Source organism: Pelobates fuscus, chromosome 10 (assembly GCF_036172605.1).
Source record: "Pelobates fuscus isolate aPelFus1 chromosome 10, aPelFus1.pri, whole genome shotgun sequence".
NCBI classification, from domain to species: Eukaryota; Metazoa; Chordata; class Amphibia; order Anura; family Pelobatidae; genus Pelobates; species Pelobates fuscus.
The window spans coordinates 92,156,878-92,180,779 of record NC_086326.1 but is presented as its reverse complement, the minus strand read 5'-3'; the positions used below and the strand labels follow the sequence as shown (position 1 = coordinate 92,180,779).

The following is a 23,902-nucleotide window of genomic DNA, read 5'->3' as shown; positions in this document are numbered from 1 at the left end:
ACAGACAATAGTTACTGTATATACTCATGTATAAGCTGACTTTTTCAGCACATATTTTATGCTGAAAAAGCAACCCTCGGCTTATACTCGAGTGAGGGTCCCACTAATATATATATATATATATATATATATATATATATATATATTCTCCCAAAAGAGTTGACTTAATGGGCTTTTTCAAAGAAATCTTTAAAGTGCTTTATTGTGCCATTTTTACGATAATTTGTGATTTAGTCCCTAAGGACTTTTTTCAGACAATTAATATAGTGCAAATCAACCGTTAAATACGTCCTACAAGAATATAATTAATTGGAGGGTGAGTGATGAAAACGAGACTCGTGATGCTGTGTAGAAATTTGAAGCGCGTCATCTGCCCCATTAGCCCTACATCAAAAAGGGATAAGGTACTGTATACAAAGAAACATATACTGTACTGTACATAAGAGATAAAAAGCTGTGGAGAGAGGCAAGTCTGGAATACCACAGAAGTGGGAAGAAATGTGTTTTTGAGCCCACAGGCAAATTCAAGAAAGACCAAAGATGTACAACGTTAAACTCTGACTGCAACCCCCATCACCACTTGGAGATTAAGGTTGGAGTTTTATAATCAGTGCCATGTTTTCCAGTATGTGTTATACTAATTTGCAAACACTAGTCTATCTTCTATAGGCAGCTGTTTTGCTACCACTACCTGAATAATCCTTTATAATAATCCTTTATTTCGATTTTACAGAGTCAGGGTTTTACAGAGTCAGCGGTCTCCCCTTCCTATGTCTGTTGGCGAGCGGCGTCCTCACTTCCTCGCACGCCACTCGCATCCTCCTTCTCGTCCCCCGGCGGCAGCGTGTATAACGCTGCACGCTGGGAGACAGCACGTTTATGCAAACGCCGGGGTCAGCCACGTGACCCGGCATTAAAGTCACAGTACGACAATCACAGTGGGAGGTATAGATATCTCCCACGTGTGATTGTTAATTCTGATTGGAAGTTATCCAATCAGAATTAACCACAGGGTTTAAATACTTACCTTTCCTGTCCCTCAGTGCCCTGTTGTGGTCTTTGATACCTGTATTGCTGTTTGCTTGTGTTTCTCTCTGGTTACTGATTATTTGGCTTGTTTCTCCGACTCTCCTGTATTCTCCATCCCTTTGACCTCGGCTTGTTTCATGTTCTCCTGTTTTCTGGCTCCCCTTACTCGGCTTGTCTCCTGACTATTCCTGGTGTGCTTAACCCGGCCATTCTAAGGACCGGTACTGCACCTTTTCCTCTCTGTGACCTGTTAGCGTGTTAGGTTCCCCGAATCGTGACATACAGTAATTAATCTACATAGACAACAGTTGTATTGTGTTTCTTGCTGTTTTGTATAAATCTGCTCACTATAATATACCGATAAGTAGATTTTACTGGTGATACTCAAAAAATTTGAATATTGTTCAAAACTTCAGTTATTTCAGTAATGCAACGTAAAAGGGGAAACTAATGTATGAGAAAGACGCATTACATGCATAGCAAGATAGTTCAAGCCGTGATTTGTCATAAGTGCGATGATTATGGCTTACAGCTCATAAAAAAAACAAATCCACAAACTCAGTAAATTAGAATATTACATGCAATCAATAAAACAAGGAGTGTTCATAGAACAATATCGGACCTCTGAAAAGTATAAGCATGCATATGGACTCAGTACTTGGTTTGGGTCCCTTTTGCAGCAATTACTGCCTCAATGTGGCGTGGCATGGAAGCTATCAACCTGTGGCACTGCTGAGGTGTTATGGAAGACCAGGATGCTTCAATAGCGGCCTTCAGCTCTTCTACATTGTTTGATCTCATGTCTCTCATCTATCTCTTGGCAACGCCACATAGATTCTCTATGGGGTTCAGGTCAGGCGAGTTTGCTGGCCAATCAAGCACATTAATCCCACGGTCATTGAACCAGGCTTTGGTGCTTTTGGCAGTGTGGGAGGGGCCAAGTCCTGTTGGAAAATTAAGTCAGCATCCCCATAAAGCTCATCTGCGGAAGGATGCATGAAGTACTCCAAAATCTCCTGGTAGATGGCTGCGTTGACTCTGGACTTTCCTTTTCGACTGTCGCATAGCTCACTTCCCGGGGTAATAGTTTGCGGCGGATGTAAGCGACCGGGTGTTCTCCTCCGTCCTCTCCCACTTGGCTTAGAACTGCCCGCAGTCCGAACATGGAAGCGTCTGTGTGGGCGATAAAACGTTTGTTAGGGACTGGTGCAGCCAACACAGGAGCATGTACAAGGGCGTCTTTCAGGGCTTGAAAAGCATATTCACAGTCGGGAGACCACAGGACCTGTCTGGGAAGGTTCTTTTTTGTGAGATCATTCAGGGGCTTAGCTAAGGCGCTGTAGTCTGGTACAAACCATCTGTAATACCCTGCTGTCCACAGGAAGGCCAGGACTTGGGTCTTGGTCCGGGGTATGGGCCAGTTAGCAACAGCTTCTATCTTGGCAGGCTCTGTGGTCCAAATACTGGACTTCCGACATGCCTATATGGCATTTGTCTGGCTTCAGAGTCAGGCCAGCAGCCGGAATATGCTCCAGCACTGCCCCCACATGCCTCAAGTGCTCTTCCCAGGACTCGCTATAGATTGCAATGTCATCCTGGTACGCACAAGTGAAATCCTGGAAGCCATCAAGGAGTCTATTCACCAAGCGTTGGAACATGGCTGGGACGTTTTTAATCCCGAATGGCATGACTCTGAATTGGTACAAGCCAAATGGGGTGACAAAGGCCGACTTGGGGATATCCTCCTCGGCCAGGGGAATCTGCCAGTACCCCTTACAGAGGTCAATGGTGGTCAGATATCGTCCCCTGGCGATGCGATCCAATAACTCATCCACCCAGGGCATAGGGTAGGCGTCTGTCACCGTTTTCTCATTTAGCCGTCGATAGTCCACACAGAACCGAGTAGTCCCATCCTTCTTTGGTACTAGGACTACTGGCGATGCACAGGGACTATCGGAGGGCTCAATGACTCTTAACCTCAACATTTCCTGGATCTTTTCCCTCATACCGGCTCTGACGGCGTCAGGTATCCGGTATGTGGGTTGCCTAAGCGGAGCCTGTCCTGGGGTTTCCACCCTGGTTCTTGGGAGAACATGTGGCTTTTACTGGCTATTAAGCAGTGTATCTGTTCCCTCTCAGTGGCCGTCAATTGGTCCCCTAGCTTTATCTGACTAAGGGGATTAGTCTGGGGTTGTCTACTCAAGAGGTCAGGTAGTGGTAAGCTGTCTGGGTCGTCAGTGGTTGGGGCGCATACAGCAGTTATATCCTCAGGGGCCTTTCTTGATAGGCTTTGAGCATATTAATGTGGAATGCTTTGCGTATCCTCTCATCCTGGTCGCTGGCGATTACATAGGTGGTATCGCAGAGTTGGTCTACCACCGTGTAAGGGCCCTGCCAAGCTGCTTGTAACTTATCACTTTTGGTCGGTTTCAGCACTAGAACCTTCTGTCCCACCTGAAACGTCCGCTGGCGAGCACCCCGATCGTACCATACCTTTTGCCGCTCCTGGCCACTTGGAGGTTTTCTTTAACCATCCGTGCTAGCTGTTCCATGCGGTCCCGGAGCTGCACCACATATAATACGATGGGGGCTCCCTCTTGTTCGGTGGTTCCCTCCCAGTGCTCCCTAATGAGGTCAAGGGGGCTCGCACCCATATAGTAGCTCAAAAGAAGAGAACCCCGTGGATTCCTGCGGCATCTCTCTGTACGCGAACAGGAGATGAGGCAGGAAACGTTCCCAGTCACGGTATTCGTCTGTCAACGTTTTCAACATTTGCTTGAGCGTACCGTTGAAATGCTCACAGAGGCCGTTGGTCTGGGGGTGGTATGGAGAGCTAAGTAGAGACTTGATTTGGCAGACTTTCCACAATTGATGAGTCAGTTCAGCGGTGAATTGGCTCCCTTGGTCAGATAGGATTTCCTTCGAGAAGCCCACCCTAGCGAATATCCTGACCAGGGCATTGGCCACAGTGTCCGCCTGAATATTGGACAGGGCGACAGTTTCGGGATCGCGGGTGGCATAGTCCACAACGGTAAGGATAAATCTCTTACCGGAGGGACTAGGCCGTTTAAGGGGCCCTATCAGGTCAACTGCTATCCGGCTGAAGGGCTCTTCTATTATGGGCATGGATATCCGCTTCGCCTTAGGTAGATCCCCCCTTTTACCCACCCTCTGGCAAACATTGCAGCTCCTGCAATAATATTGCACATCTGTGGAGACCCCCGGCTAAAAGAAGTGCTGGGTTACTCGGTGAGATGTGCGAGGGTTACCCGCTAAGGGGATGTCGTGCCCTATTCAGAGAAGTTCCCGTCGGTCCTTCCTGGGAACTACCAACTGGTACCTCTGTGAAGGGGCGGCCCCAGGGTGATGTTTTTCCAGTACACGGTAAAGCTTGACCTTCTCCCATACATATTTTTCCCCCTCTGAACCTGGCTGACCTGTATCTGCCCTAAGGCGAAACTTTTGGAGGGAGGGGACAGCCCTAGTCTCCCTACCAAATTCTTCTGGGGTATCCCAGGCTAGGGTCGTCATAGCAAGTGTCTTAGTCAAGGGGTCAGTATGTTTCCATGACCGGTGGGTTGTTCTCTGCGTTGCGGGCTTGGGCACGGGTGGTGACTGGATGAGCGGCTGCGGTAGGAGCATAGGCTGAGGTGAGAGGCCCAAGGTCGTTGCCCAGCAGGATTTCGGCTGGGAGGTTGTCCATTATTCCCACTTGTACAGTACCGGCTCCAGCTCCCCAGTTGAGAGGAACTCGAGCAGTGGGGAGACGGTTATCAGCTCCTTTCGGCGACTCAGACAGCACCAGTCTTTCCAGTGCGGTCGTTGTTGTGAACCAAGGGTTTTCGTATAAGAGTTATTGTGGCCCCAGAGTCTCGCAGACCCTGAGTGGGTTGTCCATTGACCCGCACCTCTTGGTGGTGCTGTTGCCTGTTATCCTGAGTGGCGGCTTGGATGGGGTTGGCCTCGTATAGGAACCCTAAGTACTCCTCCGTCTCGGCTGCAGTTTCCAAACAGTGAGCTGCTGGTGTAGGTTGGGGTTGGTTGGAAGGTCATCCCCAGGTGGTCCTGGGGGGGTTCCATAGGGAACTTGCTCCTGATGTGCCCCAGCTGGTGGCATCCATGGCACCGTACTTGGGACTGGTTCGACTGCAACCTGGGGGGCCCGGAGTAGCGGGCTGGGCCTGGAGGGACCGAAGCACAGAACTCCATCCTAGGGGGTGGTTTTGTCATGGTCGGCTCAGGATGTCGACGTACAATGGTAGGTTCTGGCTGTCGGGGATCAGTATACTCATCTGCTAGATGCGCTGCGTCCTGTAGGGTGAGTGGCCGCCGATCCTGGACCCATTCCTTCAGGTCCGATTGAAGTGTTCCTATAAAATGTTCGAGTAGGAACAGTTGCAAAACTTCTTCTCCAGTGATGGCCTGGCAACCCTGTACCCAATGAGAAGCGGTCCTGTGTAACGTACAGACTAGGAATCTCCTCCTTTCCGTTTAGATTCCCTAAACCGTCGCCGGTATGCTTCGGGGGTTATAGCATACCGGAACAGTAGCGCTTCCTTTAATGTAGCATAGTTTGTAACATCCTCGGTTGGAATGGCATGAAAAGCTTTGTTGGCTTTTCCCGACAGTTTGCCCGACAAAATTGTAACCCATTCCTTGGGCGGCACCTGATGTAGCACACATTGCCTTTCAAAATAGGCCAAATATCCATCTATCTCTCCATCAGTCTCTTGATATGCTTTAAATGCAGCAAATGGTACCTTTTTTCCGCTCACTGAGGGTTCCCATCGGTAGTACTGTTGGGCTCTCTGGTCTCTGTGCGGTCAGTACCTGTAGGTGGTAGGCTCTTTTTTCCCTTGCCTCCTCCATCGCTGCGTTGAGGAGCTGGGTTACCAGTTTTACCGGTGGATTTGGCCCATAGAGTGTCAGCCTTCTTTGCACGATTCTCTGGATCTCGTCCTCTTCTCCGTTTGGTGAGTTAGCGTTAGCTATGATGTTGTTTTGGTCCATTTCGACCAGTTCAGCTATTAATTCCCGTCTCGGTCTGTTGCTAGCTGAACGCCCACAGCTCTCTAGCAAATCCTTCAATGTTGGCCGTTTCAGAGAGTTACTCTCCTTTGATGCAGTGCTCCCATGCAAGGGAGACGCCCACAGACAATTAGACATTAACCAATCCAAAAAGGTTACAACCCACAGATTCCCTCCCCTCTGCTTGGGAGATAATTGAGTTTCTTACTGTATCAACTAAATTATCTCCAAGCTAAAACTTATACTTTTTTTATGCATTTTTATAACTTTATTATTTTTCATCCTACATGAATAAAACTTATATTTTTATGAACACAACTTAGGGACAAACATATTCAAAATTCATACAAATCCGTTTAGTGGTCCAGAGATATTGAAAAGTCTCTTTGGACCGAACTCACACCTGTTTGCATGCCCAAAACAGTTCCACAGATTCAGGCTGTTCGGTCGGTCTATTTCTGCCTTAAAAAATAGCAAAGTCCCATCCGAAGGTGGTGTTCGAATAGTCGAACGCACTTCGACTTCTGTCGAAGTGTCGAAGTAAAACGGGGTTAAGTTTCTGCAGTGGTCGTTAGTTGAGTGGCTGTCTATTTTACACAAAAAAGATGACAAAGTCCCATTCGAACATGTGTTTGAATCTTCGAATGGGACTTAGTCTCCAGCTGCAGTGTCGAAGGGTAGGGGAAGGTACAGGTCAGCGGTGTTTGTTCAAACGTGTGGCTGATTTCCGTTCCAGGGATTTGACGACACACATCTGACCGCGTTCAACTGCACTAAAATGGCCGCCGCCACGTGTTCGATTGTCTAATGGCGACCACTTCAACTACTTCGGCACTTCGGCTGTATCCGAAGTGCCATATCAAACGTACCCATTCTTTGCACAACACAGTTAAAGGGCCAGAAACAGTCTTTGTTCTTAGGTGCAGGGCAATGTGGATGATGGCAGGAAAACAAAAGGTAGAGGTTCCCAGGCAACATGGTAAGAAGCTGGTACAACATATATTACAGATCCAATGAAAAACAGGGGGATCTGTTACAACATCTGCACAAGATTCTGTGCTAAACTGTACCAGAGGGCCTCAATTAATGTTATTTTATTGGTATCTATTTTTATTTTTGAAATCTAACAGTAGCTGCTGCATTTCTAACCTTACACTCAAGTCAATAAGTTTTCACATTTTTTTGTGGTAAAATTAGGTGCCTCGGCTTATATTCAGCTTGGCTTATACTCGAGTATATACAGTAATTGCTCTCCTAAAAAAGTATAGGAAGAGCTGTCTGGTCGATACAATGAATCCCTCAAAATATAATTATAAGCCACTAAATATAAAAGTAACCCATAGTAGAAAAAGCTCAAAATCAAACCTAGACTAGAGGATTCCAACACAAGAATTGCATTTGAATGCCAACACTTATTCTGTCATGTTACCACAAATGACTAAAGGCATTGGAATGATATGTGATCTGAGGCTTTATTCACATAGGCCAATATCTACTATCGATCATAATGAAGCCCATGGAACAGCGCAGTCAGGGGAGTGGGCCTTGACAGAGCCAGGAGTAGGCAGGGGAGTAACCAGTTAAAGGGGCGTGGTTATTGGTAAATGGGGGTTGGACAATAGGAGTATATTAAGCGGCCATTTTATGACTAAGGGACATTTTAACTAAACTGACACTTGCCTGGTAATTGTCCCTCCCACCCTCCCTGTTGTTTTGGAGTTCCCGTTTGGTCACAGCGGCGGGATAGGGCTTGGGTAATTGGAAGGTAGGAGGAGTATAAATTGGTTAGGCTGGATTAGACTGGAGTGTGAAATGGTTTGTGGGTTCGAGCTCATCGGTGGCTCCGAACCAGGTGGTGTAGGGGGGTCTCGGTACACCCCTACAGTTAAAAAAGTTATGGATATGGGGCCTCTTTGGTAGGCCATGTCGAACCAGGTGGTCTAGGGGGGTCTCGGTACACCCCTACAGTTAAAAAAGTTATGGATATGGGGCCTCTTTGGTAGGCCATGTGTTATGTGTTATTTGTTATTTATAATGTTATTTATTGTTATTGGGCGGGGTCATTGCCGGGGGTAATTTATGTACGGTGGGGGGTGGAGGTATATTTACATTTGTGGCAATGACCCCAATTTGTTAACTTGTTTATAAAAATAAATAAAGCTGTGGACTTTTATATTCCAACAGAAATACGGTGTCTGTAAGTTATTGGGGGGTTGGGGTAAACAGCGCACCTGCCGAATAATCGACTGTGCGCATGTCATGAAGCCCATGGAACAGCGCAGTCAGGGGAGTGGGCCTTGACAGAGCCAGGAGTAGGCAGGGGAGTAACCAGTTAAAGGGGCGTGGTTATTGGTAAATGGGGGTTGGACAATAGGAGTATATTAAGCGGCCATTTTATGACTAAGGGACATTTTAACTAAACTGACACTTGCCTGGTAATTGTTTTTGGCAGGTCTGTGTTGGTTTTTTCTTTTGTCTTGCAGATCATGGCATCAATGGAAGAAATCCTGGAGGGAGTGAGAGCTGCTGTGCGGGATAGAGGACTGGCCTGGCTTCATGAGCAACTGGGGGCTCAGGGTCCCCCCCCTACAACCCCTGCGGCGGCTGCACGACGTTTCATGAGGAGGGCGAGACCGCCCCAGCGGCTGAGCCCAGGCATGGAGCCCGAAGTCGGCAGACGGAGGAGCCCGTCAGCGGAGTCTGTTGGGGCCCTAGATGAGGTAGCGGGCCCCAGCGGAGTGGAGGTACCGCGGCCGGCACCGTCGGTTCGACGCGGTGCTGGCCGGGCGCGGGCAGCAGCTAGGCCGAGGCCTACCACGCGGTGTGCGCCCCGCCGGGAGGCGGCAGGCGGGACGGTTGCGGCTGGAGCCAGGACCCAGAGCGGATCGGATGGTGGAAGCAGAGAGCGGATGCGGCCCGGTGAGTCAGGGAATGGCGCTGGGGCCGGGCAGCGGGCGGGGGGCAGAGCTGAGGCCTCTAGTGACCAGGCGGTCCCCCTGATGGCAGGGGGAGCCCCTTTGCAAGGGGACACATCGGGGGCGGCCTCTAGTGGGGCCAGGTGCAGCACAAGGGACTCAGACGGCGGGTCCGCTCAGCCAGGTACAGTGGGGCCGGCAGGGCCCGCGGCTTTAGCGGACCGGAGGCGCCGGGACAGACAGGTGGAATCCCCAGTTCGCAAGGCGGCCCAAAAGGGGCCAGGTTCAGCGGGTCGGGATAGCTCCCAGGAATCAGCCCAGGGCATGGAGACAGGACGGGCTGGGAGAGAGCGGGAGGGCCACAGGGGCGGCTCCCGGGGACCGAGGGGTCTCTCGCGGAGCCCTAGGCCGCATCGCAGCAGGGAGCAGCGCGGCGTCAGTGCCAGGCATAACAGGAGGCAGGCTGACGGGTGGAGGGGTAGAGAGAGGAGCAGGTCAGCAAGCAGGCTTAGCGGGAGGGGATCGGTCTCAGGGGAACGGAGGTGGAGGCAGCGGCGCAGTGCATCTGGGTCATCAGGCAGGAGCTCGCCAGGTCAGCGGCGCAGCGCTTACGGCCGGGAGGGCCAGGCAGGGAGACGAGATATGGTGCGGAACTACAGGCAGGAGCATAAGGAGGTTGGGCGGGTATGTGATCATGTGGACACACTACCCAGGTGTCGTTCTCCTTGCAGGTCTCGCAGCAATACACCCGCGGTCCTGAGGCAGGGCCAGGCTGACGGGAATCGGCGCCAATTGGATGCTCCGGAGCCAAGCATGGCGGACGGAAGGGAAACGAACCCACGGCCTTCTGCGGCTTCGGGCTCAGGCGGTGAGTCAAATGTTACACCACACGCAGGAACACTATTGACTTGTTTAAAATCTTTCTTAGATTCATGGGCGGGTGGGGAAATGGCTTCACCTCAGTTTGGGAGAGTGTGGACGTGTGAGAAGGGCCAAGGGTTACCAGGTAGGGCCGTGGGCCCAACACAGGATAGCGAAGTGGGGTTATCTGTGTCCAAAACTAGTAAGGAGTCGGGGGAGAAGGTTGGTATTGGGGGCGAAATTACCGACGCTGCGCGGCAAAACGTGCACGTGTCTTTCTCGGGCCCATTAGGTTGTCATCTGAAAATGGACATCAAGGAGAAAATTTGGAAGGGTGAGTTTGTGGAGGTTTTTTCCTTACTCCCGCTGGAGGAGTTCTTAGACATGAAAGAGGAGGACAAGAAGGACGCGAAGAAGGAGGAGGAGGAGAAGAAGCGTAGGTATCGGAAGATTCCTAAAACATTTGGGAACTGGCTAAGGGCCTTTTGTATCCTGGCCAGCGTGATAGGGGAAAAGTCGCCGGATAAATGCTCCCAATTGTTTTGCTACCTAGACGGGATTGGGGAAGCGTACCGGACTTATGGCGGGGTCGCCTGGTGGCGGTACGACGAACAGTTTCGCCAGAGGTTAGCGGCGAATCCCAGCATGCGGTGGGATCAAATGGACCTTCCCCTCTGGATGCGGCTCATGATGGCGCAAAAGGCTGCGCCCTTTCACGGGACGGCCGGTGCGGCCCCTGGGGGACCTGCATCGGCCGGGCAAAAGAAAGGCTTCTGTTGGCTCTTTAACGAGGGCCAGTGCAAGTGGGGTACGTCGTGCTGGTTTAAGCACGAGTGCTCCGGTTGTGGGGGTGCACATGGAGCCAGTCGGTGTTTTAAGCGAGGTAAGTCTGCGCCAGGAGTGGGAGCCAATGGAGCGTCGGCCCCCTCCGCTGCCGCCGGGGGCAACCCCGGTGCAAGTAGGCGAGATGCTGCCGTGGCTAAAACAGTACGGTAACCGTCAGGACGCCGAATTCTTATGGCAAGGCTTTACGGAGGATTTTTCAATACCGTTTCAGAGTAGGGAAGTGGGGAGGTTATGCAGTAACCTCAAGTCGGTGGGGGAACACCCGGGAGTTGTGCGGGACAAGTTGCTGAAGGAGGTGCAACTGGGTAGGATGGCTGGGCCGTTCGAGGCTCCGCCGTTGCCTGACTTGAGGGTATCCCCGCTAGGGGTAGTCCCCAAGAAGGAGGCGGGTAAGTTTAGGTTGATTCATCATTTATCATTCCCGAAAGGGGCGTCAGTAAATGATGACATCGATGAGGCCCTGTGCTCCGTATCGTATGCATCATTCGACCATGCTGTCGAGTTGGTTCGGAGAGCAGGGCGAGGGGCCTTGATGGCGAAGGTGGACGTGGAGGCAGCATTCCGGCTCCTTCCTATCCACCCAGACTGTCACCATTTGTTAGGGTGCCTTTTTGAGGGTAAGTTTTTCGTGGACCTGTGCCTACCCATGGGTTGCTCCATTTCATGTGCGTATTTCGAAAAGTTTAGCACGTTCTTGGAGTGGGTAGTGCGCAGGGAAACGGGCGGGGGTACGGTGGTCCATTACCTGGACGACTTTCTGTGTGTGGGCCCGGCTGGGTCCGACAGATGTGCCCAAATACTGCGGGTGTTTCAGAGGATAGCTCAACAGTTTGGGATTCCTCTGGCTGAGGACAAGACAGTGGGCCCGACCGAGTGCCTGAGTTTTTTAGGGCTGGAAATCGACTCGGTCGTGGGGGAATGTAGGCTGCCGGAGGAGAAGTTGAGGGTGCTCCGCCAGCAGGTGAACGCGATAAAGGGCGCTAGGAAAGTTATGCTTCGGGGACTGCAGTCCTTGCTCGGCAGCCTTAATTTCGCTTGTAAGGTGATTCCTATGGGTAGAGTTTTTTGTAGATTGCTGGCTAGGGCTACCTGTGGTGTTCGACTGCCGAGTCATTACATCAGGGTGTCGGTAGGCATGAGAGAGGACTTGGACATATGGGACCGCTTCCTCACCAAGTTTAATGGACGGGTGTTTTTCAGGGATGCGATGAAGGCATCTGGCGACGCCGGGCTGTTTACGGACGCCTCGGGGAGCATTGGCTTTGGGGCTTACCTTGGGGGCAAGTGGTGTGCCGAGGTCTGGCCTACGGCTTGGTCCGAGAGCCCCTTGATTCGGAACCTCGCCTTTTTGGAGCTTTTTCCAGTTGTGGTAGCGGTATCACTATGGGGCGAGGAGCTAAGGGACAAGAAAGTTATCTTCCACTCTGATAATATGGCAGTGGTACAGGTAATTAATAGTCTATCGGCTTCGTCCCTTCCAGTGGTTAGGTTGTTGCGGCAGCTAGTGCTCTTGTGTATGTCTTGGAACATTGTCTTCCGGGCACGGCACGTGCCGGGTCTGCTGAATGTGGTCGCTGACGCTCTGTCTCGTTCACAGTGGGTGCGGTTCCGGGAAGCAGCACCGGACGCGCAAGCGACAGGGCAGGCGTGCCCGGAGGAGATGTGGCGGCTCGGGACGTTGTGCTTGGGCGATACATAAGGAGCTCGCTGGCGCCGGGGACTTGGACCGCTTATACAAAGGTTTGGAGTGAATGGGAGGAAATGTTGTCCCAGGCGGGAGCAGGCGATTCTGCAGCCGGTAGGTTGGATACGCTGTTGTGGCTTCTTTGCAGGTTGGTGGCAGGTGGGTCGTCCCCCTCTAGGGTGGAGCGCTACATGTCTGCGTTAGCTTTCCTGTTCAAGTTTAACGGGTGGGAAGACTTGACGAAACATTTCTTGGTGAAGCAAACTTTGAAGGGTTTCAAGAAGGGCAGGAGGTCCGTGGATACGAGGAGGCCGGTGTCCTTTGCTACCCTTCAAGGGTTGGTGGGGTTGTTGAACGAAGTGTGCAGTTCGGCATTTGAGGTAACTTTGTTCTCTGTGGCTTTCGTATGGGCTTTCTTTGGGGCCTTTCGTATTGGCGAATTGGTGAGCGCCAATAGGTCGGGGGCATCGGGCCTCCGGTATGAGGATGTGGTTATCGAACAGGACAAGGTCGTGATTTGGCTCCGGCGCTCGAAGACGGACGTCTTTGGAAAGGGTAAGAAAATTGTCCTGCCCTCGCTACCAGGGTCCCCGGTGTGCCCGGTAGTGTGTGGGGACGTGTTTTTACGGGTTCGCCCGAAGGTTGGTGGTTGCTTCCTGATTCACGAGGATGGGAAAGCGTTGTCGCGCTTTCAGTTCTTGCGAGTCTTCCGCATGGGGTTGACGAGATTGGGCTTGCAGCCCGGACAATTTGGTACGCACTCCTTCCGTATCGGGGCTGCGACTGAGGCGGCGCGTCTCGGACTAGGGGAGGAGCGGATAAAGCAGATTGGGAGATGGGAATCCATCAGGTTCCGGGCATATGTAAGGCCGGAAAGGTTGGTGTGAATGGAATGTTGTGGATGTGGGTAAAGGGTGCTCTGCCGGTTAACTGAATTTGTTTCCTTTCAGGCTTGGTCGCTTGGCTGGTGGGTCACTCGTTTGTCTACTGGGCGGAGAAGAGGGCCGCAGTTCGGAGACAAGGCACACAACTGGGTTTTCTTCTGGACACAGTGGACCTTCGGTGGTTTGGTTTTCGGGGTTTCAGCTGGCAGAGCATAAGTGGTGAAATTTTTGGGATGTTGTCAAAGGGGTTTGCCCCGGATATACTTTTGATTCACGGTGGGGGCAATGACTTAGGTTTGGTCCCCCAGAAGGTGTTGGTCAGGAGAATGAAGAGGGACCTGGATAGGGTGAGGGCACTGGTCCCTGGAGTTACAATAGTGTGGTCTGAGATGGTGCCGCGGTTGAACTGGAGGCATGCCAGGGACACGGCGGCTGTGGCACGTTGCCGAGGGAAAGTAAACAAGGCCATGTCTGTCTTTATTAGGAGGATAGGGGGGGTCCCAGTGAGGCACTTTGAATTGGAGGGCGGGTTGCCCGGTTATTTTAGGAGGGATGGTGTGCACCTGTCTGAGGTGGGATGTGATCTATTAAATCTAGGTTTCCAGGAAGGTATTTCTAAAGCCCTATTTATGTGTGGTGGGGGTCGCTCGAGACATTAAGGGTTCAAGTCTCTTGCTATGGCGGGATAGGGCTTGGGTAATTGGAAGGTAGGAGGAGTATAAATTGGTTAGGCTGGATTAGACTGGAATGTGAAATGGTTTGTGGGTTCGAGCTCATCGGTGGCTCCGAACCAGGTGGTGTAGGGGGGTCTCGGTACACCCCTACAGTTAAAAAAGTTATGGATATGGGGCCTCTTTGGTAGGCCATGTCGAACCAGGTGGTGTAGGGGGGTCTCGGTACACCCCTACAGTTAAAAAAGTTATGGATATGGGGCCTCTTTGGTAGGCCATGTGTTATGTGTTATTTGTTATTTATAATGTTATTTATTGTTATTGGGCGGGGTCATTGCCGGGGGTAATTTATGTACGGTGGGGGGTGGAGGTATATTTACATTTGTGGCAATTACCCCAATTTGTTAACTTGTTTATAAAAATAAATAAAGCTGTGGACTTTTATATTCCAACAGAAATACGGTGTCTGTAAGTTATTGGGGGGTTGGGGTAAACAGCGCACCTGCCGAATAATCGACTGTGCGCATGTCATGAAGCCCATGGAACAGCGCAGTCAGGGGAGTGGGCCTTGACAGAGCCAGGAGTAGGCAGGGGAGTAACCAGTTAAAGGGGCGTGGTTATTGGTAAATGGGGGTTGGACAATAGGAGTATATTAAGCGGCCATTTTATGACTAAGGGACATTTTAACTAAACTGACACTTGCCTGGTAATTGTCCCTCCCACCCTCCCTGTTGTTTTGGAGTTCCCGTTTGGTCACAGCGGCGGGATAGGGCTTGGGTAATTGGAAGGTAGGAGGAGTATAAATTGGTTAGGCTGGATTAGACTGGAGTGTGAAATGGTTTGTGGGTTCGAGCTCATCGGTGGCTCCGAACCAGGTGGTGTAGGGGGGTCTCGGTACACCCCTACAGTTAAAAAAGTTATGGATATGGGGCCTCTTTGGTAGGCCATGTCGAACCAGGTGGTCTAGGGGGGTCTCGGTACACCCCTACAGTTAAAAAAGTTATGGATATGGGGCCTCTTTGGTAGGCCATGTGTTATGTGTTATTTGTTATTTATAATGTTATTTATTGTTATTGGGCGGGGTCATTGCCGGGGGTAATTTATGTACGGTGGGGGGTGGAGGTATATTTACATTTGTGGCAATGACCCCAATTTGTTAACTTGTTTATAAAAATAAATAAAGCTGTGGACTTTTATATTCCAACAGAAATACGGTGTCTGTAAGTTATTGGGGGGTTGGGGTAAACAGCGCACCTGCCGAATAATCGACTGTGCGCATGTCAAGTATCTGACATCACCCTAATGGTGTCTAGTGTGGAATACAATGGTAAAAAGAGATGAGGACGCAGTCTCTTAGAAGGTGGTTACGATGTGTCTCCTGTGTAATATAAAGACACAAAGTAACACATGCTCACAAGAGTGAATACAATTTCCTATTTAAATAGGGAGCTGTCATTTTTTAAATAGATAGGCTGGTTGATAGCCTCCACACAGTGGTGGATCCTGGTTTTGTGCTGCCCTTGGCATGAAAAAACTCAGGCACCCCCCCCCCACCCTACAGCACATCCCACCGCGCCACCCCCCTACCACGCCCCCCAACCACCAGCCCTCTAAATACACACTCACTGACAGACACATATACACTCAGTGTCAAACACACACATTCACTGACAGACAGACACACGTGCACTAGCTAACAGACATACACACTTACTAACAGACACATACAGTCACTAGCAGACACACACATTCACTAACAGACATGCACAAACTAACAGACACACACATAGTAACACACTCCCTAACAGACACACACACACTCAATAATAGACACACACACTCACTAACAGACACACACACACATGCGCACACCCACACACACTAACAGACACACACTCACTAACAGACACACACAAACACACACATTAACACACTCACATTTCTTTTATTTAATCCCCCAAGCCTCCTTACCTCTGGGAGTGCTGGGGTGGATTATCCCTTTCCCTGGGGTCCAGTGGGGCTGCTGGGCTGCTGGGATGCTGGGCGGCCAGTCGGTGTCTGCAGTCGGCGAGGGAGCACTAATCCTCCTGTTCAGCTACCTTGCGCGCCGCGTAGTGATTCGTAGTGAATGACATCATATTCCAGCTCCGGCATCACTGCAGATTGCGCAAGGGAGCTGAACAGGAGGATTAGTGCTCCCTTGCCGCCCGCCCGGGAAGTGCCGCCGATGCCAGCCTGGGGGGCCCCGAGGTGGCCACCCAGCCAACTCCTAGACCCCCCAGGACAAGAGGCTAATAAGGCATTTGCCAGGGCGATTGGGGGGCGGCTTTTTTGCCACCCCCCAGAAAGTGCCGCCCAAGGCAAATGCCTTGTTTGCCTTGGGGTAAATACACCCCTGCCTCCACACAAAGGCAACGTGTTTGTCCACTAGAAATTGGAAATCAAGAAAGACATACAAAACAACCCTCTTTTCCTTGCTAAGACTGAGTAGACAAAAAAAGGTGACTTTTGTTGGGTTTTGTCAGAGGGGTACAGCGAACAAACACAAATTTGTATTCCTAGCACTATAGTATCCCTTTAAGTTAACTACAGAATCTTTCAGCCATATATATGTATCTTGGGTCGATGTTTGAAAACTAACAGTTAGTATCTATAGTCTTCTCTGCTTGTTTACATGGAATGAAGCAGAAAAGATCAGTTTTCAAAATACTATCCCACCCAAGATGCGTGTATATGACTGAAGGATCCTGTCATACACTAAAGTTACTAATGAGTTGTTGTTTTTTAAAATAAATTATTAAAAACATATATATACGAAAGAAATCTGATGGGATGGCCTTGAGGTAATTTTTTCCAAAGGATTACAGATTTACAGATTTAATTATGTAAACAATGTACATACTCACCAGTGAACGAGATGGTTTATTTTCTACTGCAACTGATAGAGAACCTGAAATGATGTACTGCAGAGACAAAATCCACATTATAATATATAAAACATGCGTGAAATCACAAATGTAAGCATGCCAATTTTACGAGGATTACTGTTACAAATGGAGACCCATTCTTTCGAGAGAAATTTCAAATCTAAATTAATTTATTTAAATCAGCTTCAGCATATAGCATTTTTCTTCATTATCATATTATACAAAAAATATATCAAATGGCTTCTTTGCTTCATCATTAAAATAAAATCACAATATTGAGTAAATGGTAAATAGACAATGTTTGGTCTGTTTAATGTGGTTTTATGATGCCAAGATAGAACTGCCATAGAAGCATCAAACATTAAATACTTTGGGGGTACTGCTATGTGTTTAATATGAAACAGCTTGATTTTGCCCTTAATTTACATTTTAAAGTGTGTCCTAAATCAAGTTAAATACATATTGATGCTGACTGTCTATCAGAGCCATCTTTAACCCCTTAAGGACAGAGCTTCGGAAGCTTGTCTTTCACTTAAAGGACCACTCTAGTGCCAGGAAAACTTACTCATTTTCCTGGCACTAGAGTGCCCTGAGGGTGTCCCCACCCTCAGGGACCCCCTCCCGCCCGGCTCTGGAAAGGGGAAAGGGGTAAAAACTTACCTTTTTCCAGCGGTGGGCGGAGAGCTCTCCTCCTCCGATCCTCCTCTTCTCCTCCCCGTCGGCTGAATGCGCACGCGCGGCAAGAGCTGCGCGCGCATTCAGCCGGTCACATAGGAAAGCATTCATAATGCTTTCCTATGGACGCTTGCGTGCTCTCACTGTGATTTTCACAGTGAGAATCACGCAAGCGCCTCTAGCGGCTGTCAGTGAGACAGCCACTAGAGGAATTAGGGGAAGGCTTAACCCATTCACAAACATAGCAGTTTCTCTGAAACTGCTATGTTTATGAAAAAGTGGGTTAACCCTAGAAGGACCTGGCACCCAGACCACCTCATTAAGCTGAAGTGGTCTGGGTGCCTAGAGTGGTCCTTTAATGACAACGACATTTTTTGCATTTTTTGCTGTTTGCGTTCAACTGCAATTTGCATTTGACTAATTTATTGCACAGACGCATATTATATACCATTTTTTAAAGGACAGAAAGGGCTTTAATTTTGTGTAACATATATATATATATATACATGCTTATTTATTATAAAAAATACAGAAAAATGCAAACAAAATGAAAAATGTGTTTTTTTTTACAGTTTTTGCAATAATAATGTGTGCACAATTAGTGCAGGTTAAGGAAAGTAATTAAAAATAAATTTGTTTAGTTGTTCAGATTTACAGAATATATAATGTGTCTGGGATTTTAAGTTTTTTTTTGGTAGTTACAGGTGACAAAGCACAAGGAGTAAAATAAACTTTTAAAGTGGAGCAATTTAAGAATTTGGTATGTTTGTCTTGTAAGCTTAATAGCCATAAAAGAAAACAAAATTGCCACACAAAAGTATATATTTATATAAAGTAGACACCACAGGCTATTTACCTAAGGTTGTTTTGACACTTTCTACGTAGCCATTTCATCGCCAATCTCTGCTAAATATTGGAGTAAAATTGTGTTTTTTGGGGGTTTTGGCACACAAACTTATAACAAAGAACTTCTCATGTGTATTTTGTAAAGTTGGTGTGTGCTATTCCTGTACAAAGTTTTATTTTGTGTTCAGTTACATCTGCTGAGTAAAATGACACCCCCATTGTATGTATTTGGCACTATTTTGTGAAGCTACAGTGCCATATAGGAGACCTGTCCTTTTCAGTATTCACAGTCGAATTTTGAGAAACGGATTTAATGAGCCTATGCTTCCATTTGGGGTATTATAGTAGTTTGACTGTTCCAAAAAACCCACAAAGGCCTACCATTTGTAAAAAAGTAGACACTCCAGGGTATCTCATAAGGTGCCTATTGTGCCTTAACATGCCCCCAATCTTTTACCAATATATGCCAAAGTATGTGGTAAAAAATAATTTTGTGCATTTTTTTACATACGGATTGCATTTTTGCTGGGCATTTTGTATATTTCATATGTGCCACTAAGTTCAACCTCCCAAATTATGCTCAGCTAAGTCTTCTGAGTAAAAGGAAACCCCCATTGTATGTCTTTGGCACTATTTTGTGAAGCTACAGTGCCATACAGGAGACCTGTCCTTTTCAGTATTCACAGTCGGATTTTGAGAGACGGATTTAATGAGCCTATGCTTCCATTTGGGGTATTAAAACAGTTTGACTGTTAAAAAACCCCACAAAGACCTACCATTTGTAAAATTAGACACTCCAGGGTATATCATTGTGGCAAACCTAGCCACTTCTGAACTATATGGATTGCAGGTTGTCCATAGGCTGAATGTATACTGTAAGTCCTTACCTGTATAAGTGCTATGTTATGGCCGTTCGCATACTGGCAGCCGTACGCTGCCAGGATACAAAGCATTCGTTCGACGAAAACACGGCTATCCCGGCTGTTCGCCGTACGAATGCGGGCTCCCCAGGTAGACCACACATTCACAAGTCGTGTGGCACCAATTAACCGATTGCAACAATGTTGCAATCAGTAATTAAGGGCTCTCCTAGGTGGCCGCCGATCGGCTACCGACCATGCGGCGGTCGGCCATCTTGGATCCTTTGTCTCTGCAGCGGTGTTCGGTCGTCGAGAGCCTGGAACTGAAAACGGCTACTCAATGATCCGAACACCGCTGGACTTCCAGAGCGTTCGGGAGTTCCGCGTTCGGTACATTATGTTCCCCACAACGATTCGGTACTTTTAAACCGAACTCAATGTTTGAATGTATTCTGTGCGGCGTTCGGTCAATTCAGCTGGGATCGGAGCGGTATTCTCACAAAGTATGCGCTCCGACCCCAGCTATCTGTCGAACGTTCCGCCAGCGCAAAGTACCGAATATTGTGTAAAATATATATTTTAAAGTCAATTGTCGGTTTTGCTGCACGAGTGGATAATCCACTTAATCGTCCATTTTAGTGGGAGTATCCCTCTCGTGCAGCGGTGCCTATTGGGAAAGTCACAATGCATGTTGGGAGAAATCCCCTGGATTATCTGTGTGGAAACCCCTTGCATGGGGAACTGCTTAAATATGCCAGCTTGCGAATAAACTGAGTTAGTTGACTCCCAAACTGTGTTTCGTCCGGTTATTGGGAGGATGGGGAATATTGCCGTGCTTTCTGTTCTGACTGTGGATTTCCTGAGGATACCAACGGATATCGTGGACTAATGTACTGCATTCCGTTACAATTGGTGGCAAGCGACGGGATCCGAACCTTACAGCCGAAAAACGGAGTTCGTGTAACTGGAACTACCGAACGAGGAAAGCAAAGGCAATTCGTATGGAGATTGATTATACCATACTGAAACGACAGACTTTAAAGGAACTACTGGAAGCCAGAGGGAAAGTAGCCAGCAGCAAAACCAAGGCTACACTAATTGCCGAGCTGATGGAGGGAGACCAAGCCCGCAGCGCTACACCCCCAGTAGTTATGGAGGAAACGCTCTATGAAAGAGAGATGAGGACCAGGCTAGCATTTTTGCCGCAACCTATATCGGAGGCCATGTTGACAATGGTAATAGCAAATGTGCAGGAATATGTTATGGCACACAGCCCGCAACACACCTTGACTCGAACCGAGTCCAACACAGGGTCCCTCTACAACCCGGTAAAGCCCAAGATCCCGTACCAGGCCTTCAGGGCTTTTTGCGAGGAAAAGGACGAGATAGATGGGTACTTGCAGGACTTTGAAAGACTGTGTGATCTGCACGAGCTAGAACGGTCAGTATGGGTGCAACTGCTAGCAAGCAAACTAGCAGGTCGGGCAGCTGAAGCGTACCGTGCTGTACCCAGTGAGGACAGCAAAGATTATGCAAAAGTAAAACGCGCAATCTTGGAGAGGTATGCCATTACCCCAGAGGCATAGCGGCGCAAGTTCAGACACTTACGCAAACCAGAGCGAGATTCGCACGCAGAATGGGCACACAAATTGGATCAAGCCTCCCAAGGGTGGATACAGGCCAGCAACGCCACCACCATGGAGGAATTGCGTCAGCTGATGTTGCTGGAGCAATTTTTTAATGGATTATCCCCGGAGACTCAAGAATGGGTGCGGGACAGGAAACCCCTCACCCTAACGGAAGCGGCTAGATTGGCCGATCAACACTTTGATGCCCGGAGGCACCAGGGACCTGTAGCCAAAAGCTACTCCCGACCCCCAGGACTACCTAGCGCTACACCTCCTCTAGCGCCCACCGCCGCCCCGTTCCGTCCCTCACAAGGACAGATACCACCACCCTCCAGATACAACGGGCGGGCCAACATCCAGTGCCATTCCTGTAAACAATGGGGGCATATGGCCCGAGAATGCACCCAGAATCGCGGCAGGCCCACCTGGAATCAGGGGCGTCCAAACCCCGCACCCAGGGCGGCTGCTCACCATTACCAGAGGGAACCAGCCACTCAGGATTTATGGAGTGTGCATGCGGAGGAACCTCTGGGTATCTTACACGAAGTAATGTCGGTCCGAGCCACTGATAACCGGCAGCATCACCGACAGCTGGTAACACTTGAGGGGAACGAGGTTCAGGGACTGCGGGATTCGGGAGCTACCTTAACACTGATAGCCCCCCATTTGGTTTCGGAGGGCACGCATACCGGCGGATCTGTGGCTGTTCGGGTAGCCGGGGGACCTGTATACCGACTACCCACGGCAAAAGTACATTTGAACTGGGGTGCGGGAGAGGGGACAGTAGAAGTGGGGCTAATGCAGAACTTACCAGCAGATGTTGTGCTAGGGAATGATTTGGGTCAGATGACCTCTGCCTTTGTTCCACAGGCCCCCTACCAGGAAGCCCATCCAGTAACCACACGGCAACAGGCTCGCACCACGGCTACACCGATGCACTCTGAGGCTCAGGTAAGAGACCATGACCCCCACCCGACTCCCATATCCTGGGATACCCCGACTACCTTTGTCACTGAAGTACAGACCGATCCCACTCTACAAGTCTATAGGGACCGGGCACAAGCTGACCAGACCGGGCTAGAGGGGGAGCATTACACGTGGGAGAAAGGGTTATTGTACCGTGTCACGGCCAAGGACGTGGGGGGGTCTGTCACCTTGACTAACAAACAGTTAGTGGTACCACGGAAGTATAGGCAGGAGCTGCTCAGAATTGCTCACGATATCCCCTTGTCAGGACACCTAGGGATGACCCGTACCCGATACCGCCTAACGCATGCGTTTTTCTGGCCCGGAATCTCGCAGGATGTGCGACAATATTGCACCTCCTGCGACGTCTGCCAGCGAGTAGGTAAACGAGGAGATCGCCACAAAGCCAAGTTATGCCCCCTACCCATTATCGCCGAACCCTTCAGCAGGGTAGCAGTCGACATCGTAGGGCCCCTGCAAAAACACAGTCCCTCTGGTAAAAAGTACATTCTAACCGTGGTGGACTACGCCACCAGATACCCCGAAGCGGTGGCCCTCACTAACATTCACGCTGAAACCGTGGCGGAAGCTCTAGTGAAAGTATTTTCCCGGGTAGGGTTTCCCCAGGAAATAATATCCGACCGGGGCACCCAATTTACTGCTGAGGTCACCCAACATATGTGGAAGGTATGTGGCATTAAGCCAATAGTCAATTCAGCCTACCACCCCCAGTCCAATGGACTATGTGAACGATTCAATGGGACACTGAAGCAGATGCTTCGGACGTTCGGGGAAACCCACAAAGACTGGGAGAGGTTCCTACCTCACCTGCTCTTTGCGTATAGAGAGGTCCCCCAAGAATCGACCGGGTTCTCCCCATTTGAACTATTGTTTGGGAGAAGAGTACGGGGACCCTTAAACTTGATTAGAGAGCACTGGGAGGGGGAGAGTACCGCTAGCGAAACCCCTATCGTATCGTATGTACTGGAGTTCAGAGACCGTCTGGAGGCGCTAACTCAGGCTGTGCACACCAACCTCCAGGCGGCACAGCAACGTCAGCGACGATGGTACGATAGAGGAGCCAGGGACCGCAGCTTTCAAGTAGGACAGAAGGTTTTAATTTTAAAACCTGTCCGCACAGACAAGCTGCAGGCCATCTGGCAAGGCCCATACCAGGTAGTGGAGCAGCGATGCGACACTACCTATGTGATCGGCCCCTGCTCAGGGGTGGGGAAGAGACGCATGCTTCACGTAAACATGCTCAAACCCTACCATGAGCGGATAGAGGATGTGACGGCAATCTGTGCCTCCGCCGTAGAAGATCAGGAGAACTTGCCACTACCTGATCTACTAGAACCGGAAGAACCGGTAGAGCCCTCCCAGGGAGTTCAACTGGGGGAGCGGCTAAGCCCTCACGAGCGTGCCCAGATACAGGCGCTGATCGTAGCTAAAGGGGCTACCTTCTCCAATTTACCTGGGTACACTCCGCTGGCCACCCACCGAGTTGAAACCCCGGGACAGCTCCCTATGCGACAGGCGCCATATAGAGTTCCGGAATCAGTCCGGACCCATATGAAGGCCGAGCTGGATGAAATGCTGCAGCTAGGGGTTATCGAACCCTCAGATAGCCCCTGGGCATCGCCGGTAGTCCTGGTGCCTAAAAAGGACGGCACGACCCGATTTTGCGTTGACTACCGGAGGCTGAATGACAAGACAGTGTCTGATGCCTACCCGATGCCTCGGATAGACGAGCTGCTAGATAAGATGGCACGGGGTCAGTATCTCACTACCATTGACTTATGTAAGGGATACTGGCAGATTCCTTTAGCCGATGATGCCATCCCCAAGTCGGCGTTTGTCACTCCGTTTGGCCTGTACCAGTTCAAGGTCATGCCCTTCGGAATGAAAAACGCTCCGGCTACTTTTCAGCGGATGGTAGATCGGCTACTGGACGGCTTCCAGGACTATGCCTGTGCCTACCTGGACGACATAGCCATCTTCAGCCAGACCTGGGAAGATCACCTCCAACATATAGGGGCGATCTTAGACCGTATTGGGGAAGCCGGGTTAACGTTAAAACCA

General features: G+C 49.7%; 1 protein-coding gene across 1 annotated transcript in view; it reads right to left on the bottom strand.

The window, feature by feature from the left end:
- LOC134574890 (membrane-spanning 4-domains subfamily A member 4A-like) overlaps positions 1–23,902 on the bottom strand; it is a 120,360-nt gene that overhangs the window by 23,882 nt on the left and 72,576 nt on the right. Inside the window, exon 4 of the mRNA XM_063433940.1 lies at positions 16,825–16,881. Within this exon, the coding sequence (XP_063290010.1) occupies positions 16,825–16,881 (57 nt within the window). The remainder of the gene's footprint in view (positions 1–16,824; positions 16,882–23,902) is intronic.